Source organism: Crocuta crocuta, unplaced genomic scaffold (genome assembly GCF_008692635.1).
Source record: "Crocuta crocuta isolate KB4526 unplaced genomic scaffold, BGI_CrCroc_1.0 scaffold160, whole genome shotgun sequence".
Lineage (NCBI taxonomy): Eukaryota > Metazoa > Chordata > Mammalia > Carnivora > Hyaenidae > Crocuta > Crocuta crocuta.
In genome coordinates this window covers 4487927-4514003 of record NW_027527591.1, presented here as the reverse complement: position 1 = coordinate 4514003, position 26077 = coordinate 4487927, and the positions used below count along the sequence as shown (strand labels likewise).

The window sequence follows — 26077 nt, the reverse complement described above, 5'->3', positions numbered from 1 at the left end:
GTATTCTGGATCCCATCCCTGCTCATTGTTTATTAATTATCCTATTGATGTTTGTACATCAATAGTCAGTTTGCTGACTTCTTACTGTTAGCATTTAAACAAACTCAGGTCACCTATTAAAAACAAACAAAAATTTCTCCTTTATGGTTCATCTCTAGTACCTATATTCTTAATTGTTTCTTTTCTTCTTAGCCCAAGTCCTTAAATAGTTGCCGTAGTCATTCTATACCTGCACACTTCCTCCTCATTTTTCACCTTACTAGATCTTATTAATGTTCACACCTCTTCACTGAAAATGCTTTCTTTTTTACAAGGGTAAGTGTTGACTAAGTAGTTATAAACCTGGAGAACTAGACATCTGAATGACCATGGTTTAATGTACTTTTAATTTGTTCTTTCAACAAGTATCATTAATTACCTACAAACTAGGTATGTGCAATACAGCAGAGAGTCAAACAGACAAGAACTGAAAGCACAAAAAAGCAGTAAGGCATAGGGGTAGAGATTGGGATATTAAATAGTGAGGTCAGGGAAGACCTCACTGAGAAGGTGACATTTGAGCAAAAACCTGAGGATGTGAGGGAATGAGCCATGTCCACATTTTGTAGAAGAATGTACCGTGAAAACCGGAAACAGCAAATTCCCAGAAGGAGCACACCTGGCAAAGAGTAACAAAAGGCCCTGTGTACCTGGAGTAGAGTGTCTCTGCCGTGAAGCGTAAGGACTTTGTCATTTACTCTGGGTGAAATGTGAAGCTACTGGAGAGTTTGAGGTTTTAAAAAACTGAGGAAAAAAATCTTTTTTGATGTTTGTTTATTTTTGAGAGAGGGAGAGAGAGAGCATAGCGGGGGAAGGGTAGAGAGAGGAGACAGAGGATCTGAAGCTCGATCCATGAATTACGAGAGCTTGACCTGAGCCAAAGCTGGGAGGCTTAACCGCCTGAGCCACCCAGGTGCACCACCCCTTAAGTTATTTTAAAAGTGTCTTTATCTTTGTCCTGGGGAGAGCAGTTTTTCAGTTGACACCGGTTTTGAACGGCAGCCTTGTTATTAGCTGAGTTCCCTTAGATAAATCACTTAATCTCTGGTTCTTGATTTCTTGATCTGCAGAATGGATTTAGTAGTACCTACTTCATAGTGTGTCGTGCAGATTAAATGAGTTACATAGTGCCTGACTTCTTGTAGATGCTCCTTCCTTTCTATCCTTTACATAGAAGCTAAAATTTTGTTTCAATTTTTCTGAGTAGAAGCTAGCTAAATTTCTAGCTATAGTTTTTTAATAAATAAAAGCTTGCTTGATGCTATTGATATTCTACTTACAAGTCACTTTCCCAAGAGACAAAATTAAGTATATTATGTAAATAATAATATAATAATAAGAGGAAACAGATTTTCACTCATTTTTTAATTGATCAAATTCAAAATATAATTGAAGATAACAATGCAGGTCTACTAATAAAGGAATTATTTTTGGGGGATAACATTTGATTAGTGGGGTTCATAGTAATTTCTCTTATCAGAACATTATAGATGTTCATCTAAGAATACTCTTAGTTTATCAGCTATACAAAAACTATTTGGCCTGTAGGCCATAGTTTCCTATCTCTAATCTGCAAGATTATTTCTGCATTTAGTCTGTGATTCTTTTATATGTCAGCTAAAAATCAAAAAGCAAACAAAACAAAAAACCCACTCACGAATTTTCATCATTTTAACTAGAATTTGTATTTGTTTCCTTTGAAATATTACTAATATATGAACTACATTTGCCATTGCTCTCCTGTAATCTTTCTATAGTGACTTTCCTTTGAACTTACTCTGAAATAGTTTTAAACTAACATAGAAGTTGGAGACACAGTAGGGAGAATTTTTAGATAACTTGTCTCTCAGCTTCTCCTAATGATAATACCATACATAGCCATCATAAGTACATTTAAAAGTACCCTTAATGTTGGCAACTAAGCATTTATTTAAAAAAAAAAAAAAAGAATTTTCACTAATTTATTGATGAAGAATTTACAACTGTGTTTTCGCCTTTTGTATTTATTTCCAGGTCAGCCAGCATTACTAACCTGTCACTGGATCGATCTGGTTCTCCCATGGTGTCTTCATATGAGACATCTGTCAGTCCCCAGGCTAACCGAACGTATATTAGGACAGAGACCACTGAGGATGAACGCAAAATTCTTCTGGTACTGGTCCAGTATCTTTTTTTTTTTAAATGTTCTATTTCTAGGAGAGAGAGAGAGACAGCGTGAGCAGGGGAGGGTCAGAGAGAGAGGGAGTCAGACTGAAACAGGCTCCAGGCTCTGAGCTGGCAGTCAGCACAGAGCCCGACGCGGGGCTCAAACCCACAAACCGCGAGATCATGACCTAAGCGAAAATCGGACGCTTAACCGACTAAGCCACCCAGGTGTCCCTGGTCCAGTATCTTTGACCTGTTGCTAGTTTGAGCATAAAGATTGTTTATCTCACTGAGTTTTCTTTCTAAGAAACCTGCAAATAGTCAGCATATAAGTTAATAGACGAAATAAAGTGGTCAGGCATTCCATGCTTGTATATTTGCATTAATATTTGCTTTACCCCATTCATCTGGTAAGATCAGAATTCAGGTGCCTACGTCATAGGAGCTCAACTTTTGTTTAGGTCCCAGATTGGTTTTAAACTTTAGAAGATGCTTTGTATACATGTGAAATGCTTTGTGTACATTTACTGCTGTATGTTTATGTGAGATAATAATCAGTTGTTTAGTGAACTTATCTGTGTGTAAGATAACTGTGTTTAATACTGGGAATGAGTCAAAGAAATGAAAATGGCTTCGGTTCTCAAGCTTACAATTCAGAACGTAGAAATGAGGCTGATGGGCAGGTCCTAAATAGTAAAACAAGTAATACTTTAATAATAAGAAATAGAAAGATCATTAGTAGTGAGGGAGTCAGAAAAGGCTGTACACTGAAGGGCTTGACCTGGACCTTGAAGGATGGAATGGATTTGGGTAGGCAGTAAGGAAAACAAATCCTATTTATTTATTTATTTTTTAAAATGTTTTATTTATTTCTGAGAGAGAGAGAGAGAGAGAGAGACAGAGACAGCGTGAGCAAGGGAGGGTCAGAGACAGAGGGAGACACAGAATCTGAAACAGTCTCCAGGCTCTGAGCCAGCTGTCAGCACAAAGCCTGACGCGAGGCTGGAACCCACGAACCCTGAGATCATGACCTGAGCCGAAGTCAGATGCCCAGCTGACTGAGCCACCCAGGCGCCCCAAAACAAATCTTATTTAAAGCTGTGACAGAGTATAGAGGTGAAAACAACCATGACATTTTCCATGGACCAAAGTAGGATTTATTAGTTGAGAGAGGTTGGGGGAGAGATTAAGTTGGAACCTATGGGCAGTGAGAATGGAAGTTACTTGAGGCTACCCGGTAGAACATAATGAATTCAACCTTTACAAGTTTAGTTTGAATCTGTAGGTGCTGAGCAACTTTGGAAGTGATTTTGAGCAGGGAGGAATGCACTGAAGGCCTTTCTTTAGGAAAGTGCAGCAGGCAGTTAGGTATAGGTGAGAATGGTGAGAAGCTGGCAGAGTGAAGGCTACAGGAAACAGAGTGGTGTGACTGACGATGTGTCTTCTTCCTTGCCTTGTTTCCAGTGACGATATGCTGTTTTGTACTTAGATAACTAGGAGATGGGTCATACGTGCCCTTGACTGAAAAGATTTATTAGGGATGGTGGTTTTTAAGAGAAAATGGTATGTTTGAAATTAGATGAGCTGAGTTCAAGTTGTTTCCATGCACATGTCATTTTTATTAAATCGTGAGTTAGCACAAAGAAATCTAAGTTGAATTTCCTTTTATGAGTCTAAAAATCACAGGAGAGAATTTGCAAAGATGTGTCATATCCTTCTCAGGAGTAATTATTTGCTGATAATGTGATTTCAGGACAGTGTTCAGTTAAAGGATCTGTGGAAGAAAATCTGCCATCACAGTAGTGGAATGGAGTTTCAGGATCACCGGTACTGGCTGAGAACGCATCCCAACTGCATTGTGGGAAAAGAATTAGTCAACTGGTTAATCCGAAATGGGCACATTGCTACAAGGTAATGTGATCTTAAGAAAGAGTTTTTGATATAATTTATTTATTTATTTTTAATGAGACCATAGCATTGAGATATTAAGTAAGGGGAGCAAGGTTTGTGATTAGGGTGCTATTTGTTTCCTGCATTTGGAGCTTAGGGTGCTAATTAGTCACCCCTTCTCTCTTCCAGCTTTTAGCTAGTAGCAAACAGATGCAAGGAGCCAAATGGGGTCACAATTTATCTTATTTATTAAAAGTAGAAGTGTGTAGTAATTCCCAAAACACAGAGCTCTCTGATTAAGCAGGATTGGGGAATGTAGCTAGATATTAAGAACACAGTGGATTCTTCTGCTACTGTTCCTGAATCTGGACATTGCAACCTATCTTGGGAATGGAGCCTGTAAGTCATGCCTGTAGTGGCCTCGGTCGCCTCATAAACATTTGTGAAAAAGAGACAGTCCTGTTGCCTTTCAGGGTATCACATCCCTAAGCTATTCTACATGATTAGATTAGCTGCTGCTCCTTTCCTGGGAAGAGACAAGTCTGTAGGAAGAGAGTCAAAGGGTTAGCAGTGAACTCTGGGTTCCAGTTTTGCCTATATTTCTTTTAGTTTTGTGCTTTAACTCAGGTTATTTAATCTCTTTGAGACTTGGACCTCTCAGTTCCAATGTGAGGAAAATATATGGTTCTGTGAAGAAGCCCTGAGGATATTATTTCATAATATGGGCTAACGAGCTTCATAAATTGTGAAATGCCATGTAAATACAATGTGTTGTGTCTATTTCATGTATGTGTGTGTATATATTTCATAGATATGTCTGTAATATGTGGTATCCTAGTCTTGCCAAGACTGTAAGTTCCTTGAGGGCAGGACCCATGCTATTTTCCTATTCTCTCTCTTTTTTTTCCCCCTTTCTTTTTACTCTAGTAATAAGAAGGTATGCATGCACTGAGCACTTGGTACATGTTTGTTGTAATTAAAATTAGTTTTTGGTAGGACTGCCTTACCAGCAGTTTCTCCTTTACTCTGGTACCTGCAAAAATCTTTTAATTTAGCTCCAGGTCATGCTTCTTTTACCCTTCACCTAGCCATGGACCATTTGAAATTTCAACTGATGAGAATGGAAAAAAATTCAGTTTGTGTCTCATCTTGTACCTGTGAAATTAGCCTGATTTTTAAAAGTTTTATTTTTGTTGGTCTTAATTCAGGGCACAGGCTATAGCAATCGGACAAGCCATGGTCGATGGACGGTGGCTGGACTGTGTCAGTCATCATGACCAGCTCTTCAGGGATGAGTATGCGCTGTACAGACCATTGCAGGTAGTTTCCCGTGTCCCCGCCAATCAGACGATAGCTCGCTTGTGAAGTCTTTATTCATCATTGGGAATAAAAAGTAGTTGAAATACCCAGAGATACATTTTCTTAACACGTTTTCCCTGTTGTTTACTTGGTAGTAGTGGTATGAAAAACCAGTTGGAATCAGACACTTTTCAGTCGGTATGGCTTTACTTACTTAAGCTTGGCCTTGTATTACAGTTGCTTGTCATTTGCCTTGAATGGATTTTGGTTTTATGATGTCTGTGGTTTTAGGACTAAAAGAGAGTATATATAACTAAATGGTTGAAAAAATTTAGTATCACCAATGCGGTAGATTTCGACACATTAGCTGTATTGTGTAGCAATGGTAAAATGGTGGATGTGTCTGTATCTTTTTATTTTGATTAGGGAGGTGGAGATTATTTAAAATTGAACTTTTAACTTCTTAAAGATAAGCTTTCACTGTTGGTTTCTGTTAATTTGTTGAATATCATGTTTAGTAGTACCTTTGTGAACTAAAATTGGAAACTCAAAGTTTAGAAAAGACAATGGTATGATGTTATTTGTTTAAATTTAACAGTTGCTTTCTAGAATGTGTCCTAGGGTCGGCACAGGATTCGAATAAATTCTAAGCCATGTTCACTCTCAGGACTTAAAAGGATGAAATGAAACACTGTAAAGTCTGTATATTATGTTCTGCTCATAATGTGCTGCCTAAATCTACTGATTAATGAGAATTTTAATTTTAGGAGTGGAATTGTCAGCATAATGTTGGTTTGCAACTTAGTTTCTATTAGCTTAATTTTATGTAAATTTATTCAGTGGTTAGCTTTGTAGAAGTATCGGGCTAGTGTTTATTTGTAGTGTGACAGTCTCACAGTGTTGCCATTGAAGGGGAATTACTTGGCTCTTGTCTTGATCTTCCCAGAGCACGGAATTTTCCGAGACCCCTTCTCCAGACAGTGACTCCGTGAATTCTGTGGAAGGACACTCTGAGCCATCGTGGTTTAAAGACATAAAGTTTGATGACAGTGACACGGAACAGATAGCTGAAGAAGGTGACGATAATTTGACTAGTGAGTTTAAACTTTCTAACATTTTAATTTCTGTGACTCATTACTGCGTGTGTATGATAAAGCAAATGTCTTGTCTGTTTAGTTGAAACAATCCTACTTTAAGTTTTTTTGGCTCCAACTAAACATAAACATCTGATCGCAATCCTTGTTCTAGATACAGTATTTTCTTAAGAAACCAACTTGTTAGGCTACTGGCGTTTTCAGATTTTGCCATAGTCTCTAGTTTGCAGCAGCTTAAAAATAACTCTGAGCTAATAATACCGCAGCAGACCACTTTCTCACCTCTTCACTATGATATCAGACTTTCTCTCTGCAGAACCTCCAATATATTTCTCCATTAAAAAATTCATTTTATATTTAATGTGTTCAAATTTTATTAAGGCTACCCAGAAGTACGTGAAAATACTGTATCCATTTTGGTATTGCACATTGGGCTTGTATATTAAAAAAACATTTTTCTCCTTTCCTCCAATACCCTGATGAAACCCGTTTTTACTCCCCTCCTCTCCCTATATTTCTTTTCCCTCCCCCCGACACTAAAAGCTTCTGCCAGTCCTAGCAAGCGCACATCAGTCAGCAGCTTCCAGTCCACAGTGGACAGTGACTCAGCCGCTTCCATCAGCCTGAACGTGGAGCTGGACAACGTGAACTTCCATATCAAGAAGCCCTCCAAGTACCCACATGTGCCCCCTCACCCTGCCGACCAAAAAGGTAGGAGGTGGTCACCGTCCGGAATCCAAGCACAGGCTGGAGAGCGGGGCCATAGGATCTCACGCCAGCCTGTCCTTCTGGCCTCGTCGGTCCCACACGGCGGAGGGGACTTGGTGTGGGTTTTGTTCCACCCTTTCTCATTTTCCCCATACCCTCTCCCCACACTTTTTTTTGATTGGTTCCTTTTATTTCTCCTTTTCTCCCTCAGTACCACCACACACAGTTGAAAGCTTGTAGTCTCTTAAAGGAACTACATCTGACTGCTCTTCCCTTTGGCATAATGTGCAACTTCCAAGGTGGCATTTCTTGGCATTTATAACATGGATGTTCTGCTCTATTCATTTCTCTTTCCTCATTTAACGTATTAAAGCCTATTTGCTTATGCTATTAACCAGTAACGTAGCATTTCACTAAACCTTTTCAGGTGCTTGAACTATATTGGGGGGAAAACTTTCACACATCCTGAAACATCTTTCTACTGGATTTTAAAACGCTTATTACGGAAAGAACAGACCGAAGATTCAAATTTCTTTCCTGATATCGTTGTATTTTTTCCATGGTTTCTAACTGATGAAGCTTCTCACAGATATTTGTTTGCAGGGAAGGATTGTGTTGATCATACTCTCACGTGTACTTCCAGGCCACGTTATATCGTGGTTATTATTATTTTCCTTTGTTAGTAAATAAAATATCATTCTTGTGTCCACCTCAAAACAAAATGCTTGTGATGTATATGCCATATTTATAAAAAGGTTTTCTTCTCTGAGTGAACAAAATGATTGCATTATTTTTAGTTGTCTTGTTTGAGGATTTATTCTACTGACTCAAAAATATTAATGGGCATATCCAAAAGACATTTGGTATAAAAGGAAAAATAAGATAAATCATTGCTAAAATCCATTAGCACCAGTACCTAAGAAATGAAATGCTTTTTTAAAGTTGATGTTTGCTCTTTTGGATATAATTAAAAGCCAAATTTGAGGCACCCGAGTGGCTCAGTCGGTTAAGCATCTGACCTCAACTCAGGTCATGATCTTGCAGTTCCTTGGTTCGAGCCCCACATTGGGCTCTGTGCTGACAGCTCAGAGCCTGGAGCCTGCTTCGGATTCTGCGTCTCCGGCTCTCTCTGCCCCTTCCCCGCTCATGCTCTGTCCCTCTCTCTCTCTCACAAACAAATAAACATTAAAAAAATTTTTTTAAAGCCAAATTAAATTTTAGCCCTAAACAGGCACTATGTATAAATTATGTAAAAGTAAAAAATATGTAAGTATATAATTGTGAGATGTATTATGTTGTAGTAACTAAATCATTATTATAAAGAAGAAACGCTTTATTCCATGATTTCATCTGGAGTTTGGATTTTTAACATTTAGCTCTCTGACGTTGAATTGTTTCCTTAGATTGGAAATGATTTTCAATTCCTTGCTACTTCTTTTTTTTTTTTTTTTTTTTAAATTCCTTGCTACTTCATATTTTGAGTGTAAAAATATGGTCAGAAAAGAGAAACTTTTGAACCTAAACATCTATGGTCAAATAATTGGAAACAAACTCCCATTTCTACAACAAATTTCTCATGATTGTCAATATCTTTTTTTAAGTTTATTTACTTAGTTAGAGAGAAAGAGAGAGAGTGCAAGCAGGCTCCATGCTGTCAGTGCAGAGCCTAACGTGGGGCTTGACCTCACTGAGATGATGACCTAAGCTGATATCAAGAGTAGAACGCTTAACTGAATGAGCTTCCCATGTGCCCCGCATGGTTATCAATATTAACCATTATCCTCAAGGTGTGGTAAAATAGCTTTTGAGAGTTATAGTAGTAGGGGAAAAGGAGGGAAGCAAGCCAAAAGAGATTCTTAACAATAGAGAACAAGCTGAGGGTTGGTGGAGGCCAGTGGGTAGGGGGTGGGCTGCAGGGTGATGGGCGTTAAGTAGGGCACTTGTTGGGATGAGTATTCGGTTTTGTATGTAAGTGATAGGTCACTAAATTCTACTCCTGAAACTAGGGTAGCTAGTTAACTAGAATTTAAATAAAAACTTGAAACAGAACAACAAAAAATTATACTAATAAAAATGTGTATCTTATTCAAAAATAGAAGTTTAGAGAGGATGCGGTAAAAGAGGAGACTTGACTAGCATTGAATATGAGTAAGATCCATGTCTTTATGGGAATCATCAAAAATGGTAAAAATGGTGGAGAACATTTGGGCAAATAGGAAAGGACAGTGCACTAGACACGACACTCGACACTCAGGTGACATGAACTGTAGTCTGGTCCCCTGGAGCACAGCTGGGTGATGCTTTGTAATGAAAATGACGGATGTGAGTCAGAGGTGGCATGTGTTGTGAAGGATAGCTATTCTCTGGACGGGTGTGTTGGCAATGCAATTTTGTTTTGCTGAAAGTAGAATGTGAAATTCATTTTTTACTTGATGTTGATTTCATGTCTTAGAAAGTTAAATTATGAAAACCATGAAGAAAGTGACCTGTCATCATAGATTTCATTATAGCAAAAGGTGGACTACTGAGTAGTTAGACAGTTTGCTTTAGGACGCCTGACTTCATAATGTTGGGAGAGGAATGAAGTAGGAAGCTTTGAAAGTGATACTTTTACAGTTCATCCTCCAGTTGTATCCCAAAGGAAATTTAAAGGGGAAGCATCTGCAGTTGAAAAAATCACCCTGAATCTTCTGCAACCTCTCTGCTCTCAACCTTTTAAAAAGATGGTCTGTAAAAGTTGTGAGAGAAAAAACCTTTTTATGAGGATGAATCTGAAAGGAGGGGCTAGCACTTAAAAAAAAAAAAAAAAAAGACAGGACGATAGAAGTCCAAATGGCACTGATGGGTGAACCAAATGCCAAGAATATCTCAGAAAATATATTTTTTTAATGCTTATTTTTTATTTTTGAGAGAGCACATGTGTGGGAGAGAGTGGGGGAGGGGCAGAGAGCAAGGGGGACAGAGGATCCAAAGTGAGCTGACAGCAGAGAGCTGGATGTGGGGCTCAAACTGATAAAGAGTGAGATCATAACCTAAGCTGAAGTTGGATGCTCAACTGACTGAGCCACCCAGGTGCCCCTGAGAAGAGATTTTTTTAAATTACGGTGTAAAGAAAGGAAAATTAGGCCAATGATATGACAAAATTATATAATATTAATTTAAGCTTTTTCCTCTTGCCCCCACTGAGATCTTATCAGGAAAGAACTAACATGGTTAAAAGGAAAGTGAAGTCCAAGATAATGAGATGATAGGGAATGCCTGGTTTTTAAAAAATTGTATTTAAAGTTTATTTATTTTGAGATAGAGGGAGCAAGCATGAGCAAGGGAGAGGCAGAGAGTGAGAGAGTCCCGGAACCATCATGGGACTCCATCCCACGAACTGTGAGATCATGACCTGAGCTGAAGTCAGGAGTTGGATATTTAACTGACTGAGCCACCCAGGCACCCCAAGAATGCCTGGTTATTTTCAAGTCTTTTGTCAGGTTCGGTCAAAAGCTATTAAAGTAATTTAGAGCTGTGATCATGGGGGACCAGAGTTTGTTATCTTAGAATTGTGGAGAAAAGGAGAGAGGGTTGGGATGATTGTAGCCAGAGAGGCAATAAAATTTTGAAAAGGTCGGTTCTTGTTTTGACATCGGAAGTTGGCAAAATTGTAGAAAAATTTAATGAAAAGAATGTACTGTTGTATTTAGAAAGAGGATTAGTGGTGAGTGGGCACCAGTGTTGATTTATTACAGTAAGTCTTTTCAAAACAACCCCAATCCTTCTTTTACGGTAGTAGGAGATTGTTAGCTCTGGAGACTGTGGTAGATCCTGTTGTCTTTGATGTTAAGAAGACATTTAATGATCTCAATAACTTGAGGTTAGTTTTGCACTTGAAGTATGTTAAAGACGTAGTTATAGACGGTAGTCATATTTATCTGTTAAAAGTACAGACCCATGTCTCTATGGGTCTGTATGCAAAAAACACACAGAAAGAGATTAGTGGTTTGGTAAATCTAGGAACCTAGTGGTGTCACTATTAATATAACACATTGATTTGTACTTTAATGGTTGTGCCAGATACTGGGAGAGTATCCTGATATCAACAGGAAAGGGATGCTCATAGGTTATGCTATAGGGCTGGGCTGTCTATCTGTATTCAGTTCTTGCTCAACAAGCTTTTTTTTTTTTTTTTTTTTTTGGTCAGTACTTTTATTGTTTTCCAGATTTCACAAATCATTAAAATATGGAAAGAATAAGTGCACACTAACTTGATGATATTAAGACATTGTCAGTTTTCTTGACTATGTAAATGGCATTGTGGCTGTAGAGAAGAATGTCCTTATTTAAAAAATTTTTTAGTGTTTATTTTTTGAGAAGGAGAGAGGGAGAGCGAGCAGGGGAGGGGCAGAGAGAGAGGAGACAGAATCCGAAGCAGACTTCATACTATTAGCTCAAAGCCCGGTGTGAACCCATGAACCGTGAGATCACGATCTGAGCTGAAGTCAGATGCTCAACCAACTGAGCCACCCAGGCTCCCCCAAGAATGCCCTTATTTTTAAGAGATGCATGCTGAAGTATTAGCGGTCCAGTGTCATGATGTGTGTAGTTTCAAATGGTTGGGGAAGAGCATACACATATATGTAGGAAGAAATCAGATGTGGTAAGTTGACAAATGATGAATCTGGGTGAAGGGTATACAGGATTTTCTGAATGTTTGGAAATGATCTCTCCTGGGGGGTTGGAAATATATACATGTATTCAATCTTTAGTATGAAAGTAAAGCTTGCAAAGCCAGTACACGAGTTGAGCAGACAGGTTGGCATTATTCATTTCTGTGCAGGGGCTGTAGAAATAAAGTATAACATCTATTTTTATTTGTCCACATACTTGATTGATTGTATTTGGCTTAGTACACATGAATTTTCTACGTAAAACTTTTTCTCCGCTTTCTTGTTCAGAGGATGATCAACACTGACTTATAAATGTAGCGACTTCTGAAGGTTTTTTGTTATAAGTGAAATCTATTCGGAAAGAGTTTTGTGGAGAATCTTTATTTTAAAAGGCTTAAAATAGGTTGTGGTTTAGTTTGCATAGTAGAAAGAACCTAGAAAAGTTCCAGGGGAAGTAAAGAATAAGTTTCACTTGTAAGGGAAGTATTTAATATTCTGAAAGTTGTAAAAGAACACAGCATGTGTTCACTTATCTTCTGGCAACTATTTGCCAGAGTTTGGTTAGAATTTTGAAAAACTGAAACTCTTAATTCCGAAACTCCTAGAAATCCCGATGAGTTGTCTCTATTCCAGTGTCACTTGTGTATTAATTTGCTTTGTAGCTTGTAGTCTGAAATTAAAAACAAAACAAAACACCTTATATGTTTTTTCAGGTGGCTTCTCTACCACTGAACTACTTTGTGTGACTACAGAGTCATTATTTGTGAAATACAGCTGTTCATGAGAAAAATGGTGTCACTTTTTTGGCCTGTCGTGCGTAAATTCCTGAAGATCTCAAATTTCATAAACTGGTTCAGCTTTGATAAGGGAAAAGCAATCAGTTAAAGGGTATCTGACTTTACTGCTTCAGGGTTCTGTTGAGTTATTCACGTCTGTGAAGTTTAGTATGAAGCGTGTGGAAGAAGTCTGAAGATGCTTTTTTAGCCTAAAGCTCTCTTGAGCTGGGCAGTGTTGGGTTTAGTAGGAGTAGTAGTTCGTGTGTAGGTGTGTTCTCTGTATAATTAGGCTGGCGTGTTACAGTCATAAGTCTGCTTTTCTTCCTCCTCTCTCTGCTCTCTCCCCGGTATGCAGAGTATTTGATATCTGACAACGGAGGACAGCAACTCTCAATAAGTGACGCCTTCATCAAAGGTAATTTTACCGAAAGCTTGTTTGTTATTGTGTCTTGTTTGTGAGGATGTGCTTAGGGCCCAGCACACTGATTGGCACAGAGTAGTTACTGAAAATAAATGTGATTGTTTTAGTATGATGGGAACACAGTTTTTAATACGTATGGTGACTCTGAAATGGTTGGGAATGAAGAATATAAACTTGGACTTGGTTTGAGACAGAATAGCTGATCTGAAGGGTAACTGTTTAAAAGCTTTTAAATAGAATTTGAATTTTTTTTCTTTTAAAGGCATACATAGCTTCTGCTTTCCAAATCATGAATATAATATTAAGTATTGATATACATATCATCAAGGATTCTCAAACCCGTCAGAAAGCCCCCAAAGAGATCTCCTCCAATTGAACACACTGCCTGCCCTGGGGAACTGGGAAGAGAAGTGGGCACAGGAGATGCAGAACTGATTCTGCTGGTCCATTTCTCGGGGACAAAACGCCGTACAGAAGAGTACAGGCTTCTCTTACACCTTCCCCACTTAGCTTACTGTGGAGTGCTGACAGGCTTTGTTAGTTCTTACCACTCCACAGCTTAGACCTCAGAAAATGGGAGGGCTTGACATAAAAGAGAGAAGGTGGGACAAGCTGGTGCACCGGAGACCACTCGCGGCCCATTTCAAAATTTAGAAGGGTTTCTATACTCACCTCTGAACACCTGGTTCAACCAGAAGTTTATAGGCCCGCTGTTTACATAATTAAAATGCACAGTTTTTGTTTCTCGCATGTGGACACGTTCTTTCCTTTTAGTGCTGGACTACTCTGTTGAAAGCTTTTTTGTTTGTCGGTTTGCTTTAAGAGGGGGGAAGGATGAGAGAATTTTTGTAAGCATTTCCCACCTCTTTCCATTTATTCAATCACATTTTTCAGTACTTCTATAGTGAGTATTTTTTTGGCAAAACTTTTAATACTACCTATTTTTTGTTTAGATCCACTTTAATTCTTTTTAGAAATGTAAAGATTTTACAGAATTTTACATAAATTGTTATCATGTTTTACTATTCCTATATAGTTCATTTTTGGGTCTGACTTATAAAAGTTTGGCTAAAAAAAGGCCTTTGTTTTTTATGTTGAGAAAGAAACACTATTAAGAATTGTCGGGATAGACTTACACTGTCAAGTGCTGGTTCAGACATATCAGAGCTGAGCTTTTCTCTTTCAAGTTCAGCCCCCACACCATCACATGTTCCGCCGGCCTTTAGAGTTGTGCTGAATGCAGTTTTTAGTTTGTGTTCTTATAAGGAGAGCTGGCCCCATTCTTTTTTAACGTCCCCAGCTAAATAAAAAGACTATAAAAAGTCTCATTTGTTCCTCAGAAGACATATTTAAAATTCTTGGCTTAAGAGGCCTTGCCATTTATGTAAATTTGCTTTTCGGTGTTCTGTCTCTGATTTTGGCTGTTTTGAGTTGATGATCTAAGTCAGACTTAATTTTTTTATTTGTGTATTGACACATGTCCATGCCTTTTTATACCAATAGTTTGAATGGACCGACTTTAAAAATTTAAAAAGATAAATTGGCACTTTCTAAATCTGTAAGTATGGTATAAAATGCAACAGTGAAACACAGTGTCTTCTTTTATACTTAGAATCCTTATTTAATCGTCGAGTTGAGGAAAAATCCAAAGAACTGCCTTTCACACCTTTGGGTTGGCATCATAACAACCTGGAGCTGCTGAGAGAGGAGAATGGAGAAAAACAAGCCATGGAGAGGTTGCTGTAAGGCAGTGAGCTTTTTGATTTTAATTTTCCATTTTTATAATTTTCAATGACTTGGTGGGTATATGCATAGTTTGTCTTCCTCAGAAAGTCAAAAAACTAACGTTACTTAGGAAATAAAGCCTATTCTGATGAACTTTCTTGTAAGAGTCCTCAACTGTGATTGTCTGTGCCCACTGTAATTTATGTGTTAAAATTTCATTGAATTAAAAGAGTTACCTTAATTGAAATACTCACAGATTTCATTCATGTGCAAAATCATTAAGGTGCAGATAAAATAAGATTGACTCAAGGAGATCTTTAAGCCATCATTCATATGCTTATTTCTTTGTAGAATCCCTGTCGATTCGGAATTCATGTCTCTGCTGGTATTAACTATGCAAACTTCTTTCTTGTGACATTTTTGTAGTTCAGCTAATCATAACCACATGATGGCACTACTCCAACAGTTGCTCCATAATGAGTCATTGTCACCATCTTGGAGGGACATCATCGTATCACTGGTCTGCCAGGTTGTTCAGACAGTCCGACCTGATGTCAAGAACCGGGATGATGACATGGATATCCGTCAGTTTGTCCATATTAAAAAAGTGAGCATGCTAATGCTTTTCTAATGCTAGGTGCTGATGGGGTGGGCCTGGTAGTAGTTTGTCTCTTCATGGTAATCTGAAAGGGGTTCTTGGTGAGGAGGGGAAGGTTTTTCTGCCTGATCTGTTTGTTAGCAGTTAATTTAAGGGTCATGGAAACCACTCGTAGGAAGTGAGAGGTGAATGGAAGGGGTGAGCTGGGCATGGAGTGAATTGGGAAACCAAACAAATATGGTTTCTTCCTTTCTTGCTTCCTTTTTCTTGACATGTTATCTATGAGAAGACCTCTTCCCACAGGTTACTGTCACTGTTCTGAGGAAAAGCAGTGGGTAATTGCTTTATTTAGATAGTAATGGAGTCTTGTATGTATTTTTTGCCTGTGACATTTGACTTCGTAATGGTTTTAATTGCCAATTTGTTTGGTCAAGTAGTTATTTTAGAGTACCAGCTAATACTGTAGAGAGTGGGAAATGAGTAAATAGACAGTCATGCTACATGCCATTAATTATTGGTTGAAAGGAAGAGCTATATTCTGGAATTTTCTGTTCTGATTTGATTACATAGGAGTTAAAATTAAAAATGGAACTAAATAATGACATCCACCTGACTGGATTCTAAGGATATATCATTGAGTTTTGTTTTCTTGTTTCCTTAGATCCCAGGTGGAAAGAAGTTTGATTCTGTGGTTGTCAATGGATTTGTTTGTACCAAAAATATTGCACATAAAAAGGTAATGTGATCTTTTCCAACAGGGAAGGTCAGCAAACTATGATTGTGTATCAAGCCAGCAAGTTGGAGTACTAACTTCTAATCATAGAAGAGAAGGAGAATGGCTATCACGGAGTAGTTTAGCAGTGTCTGCTGTAGGGGTGAAATTTTGGAGTTTCAGGATAGGTCTCCTAGAGCTGCTGCTGATTAGGATTTGGATAATAGGAACTCATTGGACAAACGAAGGTAGGAGGAGGGGGAGTCGGGCTTCCAGACCAGCAGAATGATAGGATATTGGTATCATTTCTCCCTTGACCCTGCCGCATCTTAGGGAGACAGGGTTTCTCTAATAGCCTGGAGTCCTTCCTGAGGCCTAGGATTTTAAAACTGCTCTTTTAGGGCTGATTTGCAGAATTATAACTGGCATTCTGTTATCTTTCTCACCTTCTATCTCTGCCTTCAGGCCTGAGGCCCCATTCTAGCACTAACACAAAGTGGGGTGAAATAACCTGATATGTTAAGGAATCTCCGAGGTTCCTAAGGTGCAGGATGAGAAAGGAAATGAGGTTGGAGGAAGAAGGCACGGACTTTGTATCCCAGTAAAGGTCTTAACTATATTCTGAAGGCCACTAATTTTCAAAGTGCATAGGACATCAGGGTCACCTGTGAACCTAGTTAAATATGCAGATTCCTAAGCGCAACCCCTAGAAATTCTCATTCAGTTTAAGGGAGTGTGGGAGGGGGATGGGAAAGGTGGGGCTGCTTTTAAAGTAGGCCTTCCAGATGTTTTCAGTGTCATTCAACTGTCCTTATGTTTTGAGAAGCCATCAGTCTAGCAGTGCTCTCAAACTTGCTTGCTTCTGAATCACTACCAGAGCTTACTGCAAACAGAGATAGCCTGACCCCCCACCCCTGGGGAAGCTGATTTGGCTCCAGTGAAAGTTTGGGCACATTTCTAGCCTGAGCAACTAGATGAGTGAACTGCAGTCCTATTTTCATTGTTTTCTAGGCAGAGACTAACTCATTTTTTGTAAAGGCATTAAGCCCCCTGAAAATTGTTTGTGACCATAGATAAAGTACACTTGGATTTGAACTATTGTCAGCATTTGTACATAGAGGCTTATTAAAACAGGCATATTACCCATCAGAGTAGTAATTTAAGCCAAATGAAATTATCTTTGTTGAATTAAAAGCTATGTATGTTGAGCTTATCTCCAGAATTGAGAATTATATGTGGGTGTGGTAGAAACATATCTATGAATGACCGTCTTGCTCCATTGACCATATTTAGGGATAGTCTTTAATTTGTAGTTGGTAAAAAATCCCTAAGTGTAGTTCCCCAACTGATGAGTCACTGTTTGAAGATCATTTGCCAGTTTGGAGTCTATAGGCATGGTCAATCTGCCTCTCCATTGCAGGGCCCGGGCTCCCATGCCTGTGGCTTTAGTTACATGGGTAGGGTGTATTGTTTGAGTCTGTCCTTCTGGATATGCTTTAAGGATTTCCTTTTTAAACTTTTTACCCACTTTGGCTTGCCGATTTAATAGTTGTTTGGAATCTATTCAGGGAGCATTTCCTTGAATTTTAGAAAGGTTAAATGAGGCTTTCAAAGTCGCTGATCTCTTTGAGTTTGTAAAATAGCCTGTCTTTAATCCCCTCTCCTCCATACCCAGGGCTTGATACCTTTTCTTGCAATATTTACAAAAAACACAAAACAACAAAAACCTTTTAAGAGAGTATGGAGCCAATATTTAAGGAAGTCTGCACTGCTCTGAGCTAATTATTTGTTTTGAAAAGATATATAAGAGAATTGCACAAGAGAACTAAATGAGAGTATTTCATTACAAATATAAAGAAATAATCTGTTTAGGAGGAATTACAAATAGTATGAGTTTAGAGGTATGATTAAAAGAGGGCCAGGATAAAACAGACTTTAAAAACTTTTAACAAACTTCATGTTTTGTAGATGAATTCTTGTATTAAAAATCCCAAAATTCTTCTGTTGAAATGTTCCATCGAGTATCTCTACAGAGAAGAAACTAAATTTACTTGCATTGATCCTATTGTGCTTCAGGTAAGAACTTACTGAAACAATGATCCAGGGGGACGTTTGTGCACCGTAGCGTCTGCAAACTCTTAGAATTTTATCCAGCTGATTAAATTGGATGGGCAAAGAAACTTGAGTGGATTTGTTTCATCAAAAAAATTTATTATAGGGGCACCTGGGTGGCTCAGTTGGTGATAGCATCTGATTCTTGATCCTGCCTCGGGTCATGATCTCACGGTCATGGGCTCAAACCCCTTGTATGAGTGTGCACTGACAGTGTGGAACCTGCTTGCGATTCTCTCTATCCCTCCCCTGCTTGTGCTTCCTCCCCCCCCCATAAATAAATAAACTTTTAAAAAATTGAAAAAACGTATTAAAGTGTTATAAAAGACATTTTTATGTATTAACTTTGGAAGCTTACCAAAACCTCTGTCACTCTTTATTTTTATTTATATTTATTATTTTTTTAAATGTTTATTTTGAGAGAGAGAGAGAGAGCACGGGCACTTGCAAGCAGGGGATGGGGCAGAGAGATAGGAGAGAGATCACACTAGGCATGATCTCATGAGTGAACACGAGATCATGACTTGAGCTGAAATCAAGAGTCAGACACTTAACCAACTGAGACATTGAGGCACCTGTCACTCCTTATTTTTAGAGTTTCAAAGTGTTAAGGGGAACCTACAGCTTTCTGGGAATATGTGGGAGAAAAGTGAAAATCTAAACTCCAGCCTCTGTTTCCACTTGGGTTATTGATTTACTTAAAGTATTTTTCTAACTTACCAGATTCCCAGGGGCAATAGCTGGTTTTTCATATAGTCTGTTCTACTAAACACTTGTTTCTGGAACACCAGTTACCTGGTAAAGGGGAGTAGCATCAGGTGGAAGTTGTGTTGGTTTCTGTGTGACTTTTCTTAACTAAGGGGACCCAGCATGGCTGCAGTAGGATCATAAGCCTCATAACCCTCAACTGGAAAGAAGACTCTGCCTCAGCTCAGCTTCTACCAGGCAGGAACCCTTTTGGCTCTATTTTAAGAAATTCAAAGTGCTCTTCTGCTAGAAGGGCTCTCCCCCTGGAGGGAAGCTCCCCTAGCCCCCGACATTTCTTAATGGCTCCCCCGCTCAGAGCTCCATTTCTGGTTGTACCGTTGCAGTTGCTTTTGTACGTTTTAAGTTTTCCTTGAGGCAGCCTCCAGCTGTGCTGAGCTGCCCATCGGGGCTGTCCACGTTCTCTCTCAAGGTACTGATTATTTTTGTTAGTGCACTGGATATGAAGTTACATCGGTTTATAAAGTTTTTTGCCCCAGCTCCTTTTCTATCGTAAACACTATTAATTTTTAATTAACAGTTCTTCAGAATGGGAGGTTTTCAGGAATGTGTCTATAATACTATAGTAGAAACACATTCAGTTCCAGAAACATTTAGGGAAAGCATTACCTGAAAATTCATGGGTGACAGGCACATGTTTCCAAGTGTGGGAAGAGCAGTCACTTGTGTACCGAGTTCATAGGCACCAAGAGAAGAAACTGAGTTGTGGTGTATGGAACTGTCCTCTATTGCTTAATGAACTCTGTTACATGGGGCTGTTTCCTCTTTAGAATTCAGCTATGTATATGTGAAAATCAGGGGTTCTGCCTAGATCATACCATCCCTACTGTCTGATGTTCTGTGCCTTCTCAGTGGTGACCTGAAATAAGGAATTAGGGGAAACACAATTATTGTGGAATCTCGGATTCTTTGATGCTGGGAATTTTCTTGATCACTACGAAAGGGTCCATGGAAGACTTTTATAGGATCAGATCACAACTGCATTGACTGTAAGGCTTATCCTGATTGTATTTGTTAAAATGTATAAAATTATAGGTCTTATAATTGATGGATTGGGTACCTGAAATCCACAGGTAATTATTTACAGAAACTATATACTTAAATTTATCCGCTCTATTTTAACTCCCTTCTTGCAAATAGGTTAACGTACTCAGGTCTTTTTGTGTTCGAGAAGTTTGCTCTGGGCAAACTTGTATTTAAGAGACATGAATTAATTCACATAACTAAAACATCTTGTTTGTGCTTTAAAACATAGTTTATCATACCTCTAATACCTGCCCTATAGAAGTTTTTAGTTTGAATTGGTATAAATTATCAGCTTATTTTTTGTCCTCCTTTTTTGTTTGGTCCAATCCATGTGGAATAAGCAGAGAAGAAGCTGACATTTTAGTAGATACAGGCTTCCCTCAGAGATACTGCCAGCTTGGTCCCAGGCCACGGCAGTAAAGCCAGTATTGCAATAAAGCAACTTAAGTGACTTGTTTGGTCTCCCAGTGCATATAAAAGTTACGTTTGCACTGTACTGTAGTCTATTAAGTGTGCAAGTAGCATTATAGCTAACAAAATGTATATATGAATTAAAAACACTTTATTGCTAAAAAATGCTGACCATCATCTGAGCTTTTCAGTGAGTTGTTCAAAATCACTGATTGCAGAATACCATAACAGATATAATAATGAAAAAGTGGAAAATACTGTGAGAATTTCCAAAATGTGACACAGATATGAAATGAGCAACTCCCGTTGGGAAGATGGTGCCAATAGACTTGTTTGACTCAGGGTCGCCACAGACCTTTGATCTGTAAAAAAAATACCTGCAAAGCACAGTAATGCAAAGCATAATAAACAGGGCATGCCTATAATCAGAAGGAGGATGAGTGACAAAGGGCAGGCAGGTGATTGCCCTGTAGCTTTACCGTGTCTTCACAAAGCTGGCACTACTTTTGAAATCATGAAATTTGGAAGTTTTGGGTTTGAGAACAAATGGCTAAGAAAGAATTCTTGAGACATTTTTGGTACAAAGAGGTGGTTTTGTTACAGCATGGGGAGAAAAAGGGAAACAAATGAAATGTAACTGAGCAGAAGGAGCTGCACTGGAATAGTGAGGAGTGACTTATTGATTCTATACTCGTTTAATTAATGAGGGTTAGGGATAGCATAAGACTTCAAGGAATTTGAAAGCAAGCCTTTCTGGACCTTGAGGGACTAGCTGTTGTTAAGGTAAGATTACATTTAGTCTTAATAAAACATAAACATTAAGGCACTAAGGCAGCCCCGAGTTCCTTGAGGAAGGTCAGAGTGTGCATGTTTCAGGTAGCAGTAAACTGTAAGCTGTTAGGAAATTTAAGTTACGTTTCTTTTGCCTTTGTTTCCCTCATCACTACTAGGTCTGTTGGTCTGCCGCTGCTCCATTCCATGCTCACGGCCCGCTTCCTCATATCCTGTCCTTGCTGGGCCTGGCCCAGGCCTCCTTTTAACATGGTGCTTCACATGCAGTCATGATAGCTGATTGTAGTTGGGACTGAGAGGAAATGTATTTGCCATCCCTGTGCCAAAGGCCAGAAATGTAAAATATCAACTTATTCTAGTTATACGTTTGAAGCTGCACAAATAAAACCATTGAAAATGCCGTTAAATGACCATTTAGTAAGTAGAGTAGGAAATTAACATGTTTCAAGGGAAAAAAAATCTTTCGTTAATAATAGGAGATTTTGAAAATGTACGATTTCTGTCAGTAAACAGAGCAAGGTAGAAATATACTCCGTAACGGTGGGTCCATTGCAGGGAATAGGCCCATCCGTTGCTGGTGGCACTGACCATAAATACAGACTTGGTTCAGAACACACTTTGGGCATGTGGAGCAGAAGTGACAGACATGGACACACATTCAGGTGTCTCCTGCCTGGAGCCCATAAATTTTATGAAACATTCAGTGATTGTATTGTTTTAACTCTGGTCGTTATTTGCAGTTCATTTGCTTTGAAAATAAGCCTTCGTCAAGAAATTGTATTAAGCGTGGAAACCATCTTGACAATAAACTATTTGTAAAAATAATAATAATAATAATAATAATAAATTTAAAAAAATAAAAAAAACACAAAAAAACAAACAAAAAAAAAGAAATTGTATTAAGTGGTATTATTAATTGTGTTAAGTGGTATGTTCTCAGTAGAAGATGATCTACTGGGAGACTGAAATGAGGAAGAAGCTGAAGTAGCATCTGTTAGAGAATTATTTATTCCTATACCCAAAGAAGAGAAGAGCTACTCTGGTTAATTTCAGAGTGTAGTACAGGGAATCTGTATTTCAAGAATTAGAGATTGCTTTCATTGGGGAGTTGGGAGGTTAGGTTTATTTGTTTTTTTGAACCTCTGAGAGTGAGCTAATTGGATTCTTGGCTTTCATGATATTAGTTATTAAGAACTGAAAATCCTTCAAAGTAAAATTGGTGAGTCAGAAAATGGGATTTCTCCTGAAACTCTTTTTTATTAGCATAACCAGCAGTTCAGAATTATGAATAACATTCTTGGTTGTGTGTGAAGTAACTTGCTTATGGACTTATTTGTAGATGAAGAGAATTAGTCAAACTCTCCTGATATTTTAATATCTGTAGATCTTGAATTGTACCAGGTATAATATTTTTGATGTGTTTTTCCCTTAGGAAAGGGAATTCCTGAAGAATTATGTTCAGCGAATAGTTGATGTTCGACCCACGTTGGTTTTAGTTGAGAAAACAGTGTCTCGGATTGCCCAAGACATGTTACTAGAACATGGCATTACTTTGGTCATTAATGTAAAATCAGTGAGTGTTCTTATTTTTCTATCATTCAAAAAATCTCAGTTTTTAAATTTATATGAATCATATTGATCTGCAGGGACCTTTGATTATCTGTTCACTCTTCCATATATGTTGAAAGTAGGACAGTAAGTATGACAGTCACTTCATTATTTAAGACTGGAGAATCTTAGACTGGAAGAAAGTGTAATTAATTATATAGCACTCGTTATAGTTGTTAAGACTAAAGGTGTAATAGATACTTAGTAATAAGTAGTATTTGTTGAGCCTTTCTTGTGTTTGGGGAATTGTACAAGTAAAAAATGCTCTCTCTCGAAAAGTTATCTCCTCTTCAGAATAGAGGAGACTTCTAGGAAATTTCCCTCCTTTCCCCCAGTATCCTGGGCCAGGGCATGATGCTTACATACTTTTTGATACTGTTATTATATGAGTCTGGTTTATTTTCGGGGGAACATACTGATCACTGAGCAACTTTAACCTAGAATCAAAAAAATTATTATATAATTAAAATTAAAGAAACTAATTGTGAGGTTTATATCTAAATTTTTCCTATTTTCCAGATAAAATTTACTAAGAATTTTATTCTCTAATTTTGTAATATAATGCTTTTCTGTGTTCTAGCAAGTTTTAGAACGAATCAGTCGGATGACCCAAGGTGATTTAGTAATGTCGATGGACCAGCTGCTTACAAAACCCCACCTGGGCACCTGTCACAAATTTTATATGCAGATATTTCAGTTGCCTAATGGTGAGTGATCTTTAGCATAGATGGACCTGAGATTGGAGAATTGAAGAAATGAGTAGACTCATCCATACTACAATGTTTACTTTGTCCTAATTTCTAATCCATTAATTATGTTTAGTTACAATACTAAAATCTATTAGCAGTGGTTAAAGGAGGATTGGCAACTGTGGTCTTACTTGAAAATTTTTCTCTTGTAGAGGTTAAAATAATTAATTCTGTCTGGGCTTTACGGAATACCAACTACATCTTCTTAAACTTTTTATATGTTTATTTGTAGAGCAAACCAAAACACTGATGTTTTTTGAAGGCTGTCCACAGCACCTGGGCTGTACGATCAAGCTTAGAGGAGGCTCTGATTATGAGCTGGCTCGAGTTAAGGAGATCCTAATATTTATGATCTGTGTAGCTTATCATTCTCAACTGGAAATCTCCTTCCTCATGGATGAATTTGCTATGCCTCCTACGTTAACACAAAACCCTTCCTTCCATTCTCTGATTGAGGGGCGGGAGGATGAAGGGACCATACAAGAGCCATTCAGCGGAAGTCCCCTCCCCCGGGAGCCTGACATTCCTCCGGAATTTCTGCCCTCCGATGAGAGCAGTTTGCTGGAATCAAGGATTGTGTTTGAGAAGGGTGACCAGGAAAATAAAAGCATTCCACAGGATGTGGCATCCCTGAAGCATCAAGAGTATGCCCCGACGGCTTGCCCGGCGGGGATCCCCTGTGCTCTCTTTCCATCGGTCCCTGAATCATTGCTGCCGCTCCATGTTGACGACCAGCAGGATGCCATGGCCATTGAGCAGCCGGAGGCTTTGCAGCACACGGATGAGCTACGGGACCCCAAAAGCCAGATGAGAGCCTTTAGAGACCCTTTACAGGATGACACTGGATTGTATGTTACTGAGGAGGTTACCTCTTCTGAAGATAAACGAAAGACTTATTCTTTGGCTTTTAAACAGGAATTGAAAGATGTGATCCTCTGTATCTCCCCAGTAATCACATTCCGGGAGCCCTTCCTTTTAACTGAAAAAGGGATGAGGTGCTCCACCCGAGATTATTTCGCAGAGCAGGTTTACTGGTCTCCTCTCCTCAATAAAGAGTTCAAAGAAATGGAAAGCAGGCGGAAGAAGCAGCTGCTTAGGGATCTCTCTGGCCTGCAAGGCATGAACGGAAGTGTTCAGGCCAAGTCTATTCAAGTGTTGCCCTCGCATGAGCTAGTGAGCACCAGAATTGCTGAGCATCTTGGGGATAGCCAGAGCCTGGGTAGGATGCTGGCTGATTATCGGGCCAGAGGAGGAAGAATTCAGCAGAAAAGTGCAGACCCTTTTGCTCATTCAAAGGATGTACCTGGTACTTCAAGTGGCAGATCAGGAAGCAAAACTGATGGTGATGAGGAGAAAGGGTTGATTCCGAGTGATGCAGTGTGGTCGACAAAGGTGAGGCGGACCGCTTTGGGTGCTTGTGTGGGTTTAGAAAGTGCTGAAGAACTTGCTGTGGCAGGGTTAGGAAAAACCCCCACAAGTATGACACATTGCCTGCAGATTTATTAAATATTTCTTCTTATAGGTTTTTTTTTCCCCCCGAGTCTGTTGGCTCATGAATTACTTTAAAATATATAAAGCAGGATAGGGCACCTGGGTGCCTCACTTGGTTGAGCATCTGACTCTCTCTGCCCCTCCCCTGCTTGTTCTCTCTCTCTCCCTTTCTCTCTTAATCAAATAAACATTTAAAAAAACAGTATAATGAAACTGAATTTTGAATGTTTCATGCTGAGTTCACAATAAAGTAGGAAGAGCTTTGCAGTAGGGGGAAGGGTGGAGCCATGGAGACTTTGTGGCTGGGGGACGTGGGTGTGGTGTGATGCATCCACGATCCTTTTCATGATTGTGAGGGAGAGCCAGACCGCAGCTTACTGTAGAAAATGGATGTGTTTTTAGAAAATGTCAGATGTATATATTTAGCATAAAACACTTTACGTTATTCAACTATGATGGCGCCCTTATTCGTTTTAAACAGAATTTGAGGGGAAATTAAGATTTGCTTATGGACATATTATTGATAGTGGTTGTAGTAAAGCTAATGAAAACACCCATCTCTAAATGAGGATATGAAATTGCTTAATAGAATAAATAAAAAGATGTCTAATTTCACTGGTAGTTAGGGAAGTGCTAAATAATGCACTATTTTCTGTTTGGTACACTATTGTTTGTGAGATTGGCAAAAAAGGAAAGTGATAAGAGCCATGGTTAACATGGTGTGAAAAAATACCTATAATAAATTTTATGCAAATTTGTGTTTATGTAAACTTATAGAAAATTATAGGGAGATCTGTTTTAGTTTTCATACACAGACGCACATATACACACCTATGGTCCAGGATTCCAATCTTTTTTTAATGTTTTTTTTTTAAATATTTTATTTATTTCTGAGAGAGAGACATGTGAGCAGGGGAGGGTCAGACAGAGAGGGAGACACAGAATCTGAAGCAGGCTCCAGGCTCTGAGCTGTCAACACACAGCCTGATGCAGGGCTCGAACCCACAAACCATGAGATCATGACCCAAGCTGAAGTTGGATGCTTAACCGACTTAGCCACC

At 38.7% G+C, this 26077-nt stretch overlaps 1 protein-coding gene across 10 annotated transcripts in view; it reads left to right on the top strand.

The window, feature by feature from the left end:
• PIKFYVE (phosphoinositide kinase, FYVE-type zinc finger containing) overlaps window positions 1-26077 on the top strand; it is a 79418-nt gene that overhangs the window by 18936 nt on the left and 34405 nt on the right. For 4 of the 10 annotated variants that reach the window (XM_077771090.1, XM_077771057.1, XM_077771108.1 and 1 more), the window contains 13 exons: window positions 2053-2197; window positions 3938-4095; window positions 5283-5394; window positions 6320-6467; window positions 7011-7178; window positions 12962-13021; window positions 14640-14769; window positions 15179-15359; window positions 16012-16086; window positions 18031-18138; window positions 22601-22741; window positions 23357-23483; window positions 23758-24917. In XM_077771090.1, the coding sequence (XP_077627216.1) occupies window positions 2053-2197; window positions 3938-4095; window positions 5283-5394; window positions 6320-6467; window positions 7011-7178; window positions 12962-13021; window positions 14640-14769; window positions 15179-15359; window positions 16012-16086; window positions 18031-18138; window positions 22601-22741; window positions 23357-23483; window positions 23758-24917 (2713 nt within the window). Of the gene's footprint in view, window positions 1-2052; window positions 2198-3937; window positions 4096-5282; window positions 5395-6319; window positions 6468-7010; window positions 7807-12961; window positions 13022-14639; window positions 14770-15178; window positions 15360-16011; window positions 16087-18030; window positions 18139-22600; window positions 22742-23356; window positions 23484-23757; window positions 24918-26077 lie in introns of those variants that run through there. The other 6 variants (XM_077771098.1, XM_077771076.1, XM_077771065.1 and 3 more) reach the window with 4 other exon arrangements.